The sequence below is a fragment of the Arachis duranensis genome, chromosome 3 (genome assembly GCF_000817695.3).
Source record: "Arachis duranensis cultivar V14167 chromosome 3, aradu.V14167.gnm2.J7QH, whole genome shotgun sequence".
Classification (NCBI taxonomy): Eukaryota; Viridiplantae; Streptophyta; class Magnoliopsida; order Fabales; family Fabaceae; genus Arachis; species Arachis duranensis.
The window spans coordinates 50,666,912-50,668,024 of NC_029774.3; the positions used below are offsets into that span (position 1 = coordinate 50,666,912).

Sequence of the window (1,113 nt, forward strand, 5' to 3'; positions counted from 1 at the left end):
TAACGGTGAAAACAGATTTCCATGCAGCACCGAACACCTGGATTTGCACAAATTAAAGTAATGGTTAAAAAATAATATAATTACGGATCTAACGGAGTTATTTATATTTTATGACTTTAATTCATGGATAATGTAAAATATTTTTACATCATTTTTAAATGTAAAGAAAATTAAAGTACTATTTATGAATGAGAATTAATATTATTTACCTTGTCATCTATGAACTTGGCCCAGAAACGTGCCAAGGCTCTCTGGTAAGGATCGGCGGGCAAAATGGATTTGCCCTTCCAAGCTTCATCGATGTATTCAACAATCACAAGGGACTCATTTATGGGCCTCTCATTGTGAACAAGCACTGGCACCTTCTTGTGAATTGGGTTGTATTTGAGGAGTTCTTCACTCTTGTTCTGCAAATCTTGTGTTACAAATTTGTATTCAACTCCCTTCAATTTTAGAGCAATCTGAACCCTGCAAACAAACGGGCTTCCCACAACCCCCAAGAGCTTCACATCTTCCTCAGCCATATTGATTAGAAGCAAAAAGCAATTCAAATCTGGTTGCACTTAGAGAGAAATAAGAGATGTACTTAGATTTTGGTATATGATTGGTGATTCCTATGATAGTCCTTGTCTGGGGATTTATAGAACCAAGAAGCAAGCTTGATTTTCAACCTACCACGTTGCTGGTCGACAATGGTTGACTAGGAAACAATAAAAAACTATAAGAGATTTTAATTAATTAATATTTTTGTTTTAACAAATTTTAATTATTAAATTTTATTTTATAAATAAATTATTTTTTATATCACTTTATTTTTTTATTAATATATTGATGTAAGAATTCGAACAAATTTGTCCATCCATTAGTTTGAAAAGAATAATTTATCTTATAATAGTATTTTTATAATTTAATTATTTTATATTAAAATTTATTAGGTACTTATTTATCTATCATGCATATTAAAATTGATTGAAAATAATAGAGAGAGTAATTTGTCTGAAAAGAATAATCCTCATAATTTAATGTGTAATTAAAATTTATTAAAAATTAAAATATCCAATTAATTTTTTTTTTAAATTAATTCAGCGTATTACTCAAAATGTAAATATAAAG

At 28.4% G+C, this 1,113-nt stretch overlaps 1 protein-coding gene across 1 annotated transcript in view; it reads right to left on the reverse strand.

Moving 5' to 3' along the window:
* LOC107479170 (probable glutathione S-transferase) overlaps positions 1-624 on the reverse strand; it is a 1,187-nt gene extending 563 nt beyond the window's left edge. The window contains exons 1-2 of the mRNA XM_016099319.3: positions 210-624; positions 3-37 (exon numbers count right to left, since the gene is read on the reverse strand). Of these exons, the coding sequence (XP_015954805.1) occupies positions 3-37; positions 210-524 (350 nt within the window). The 5' untranslated portion in view covers positions 525-624. The remainder of the gene's footprint in view (positions 1-2; positions 38-209) is intronic.
* Positions 625-1,113: the final 489 nt, after the last annotated feature.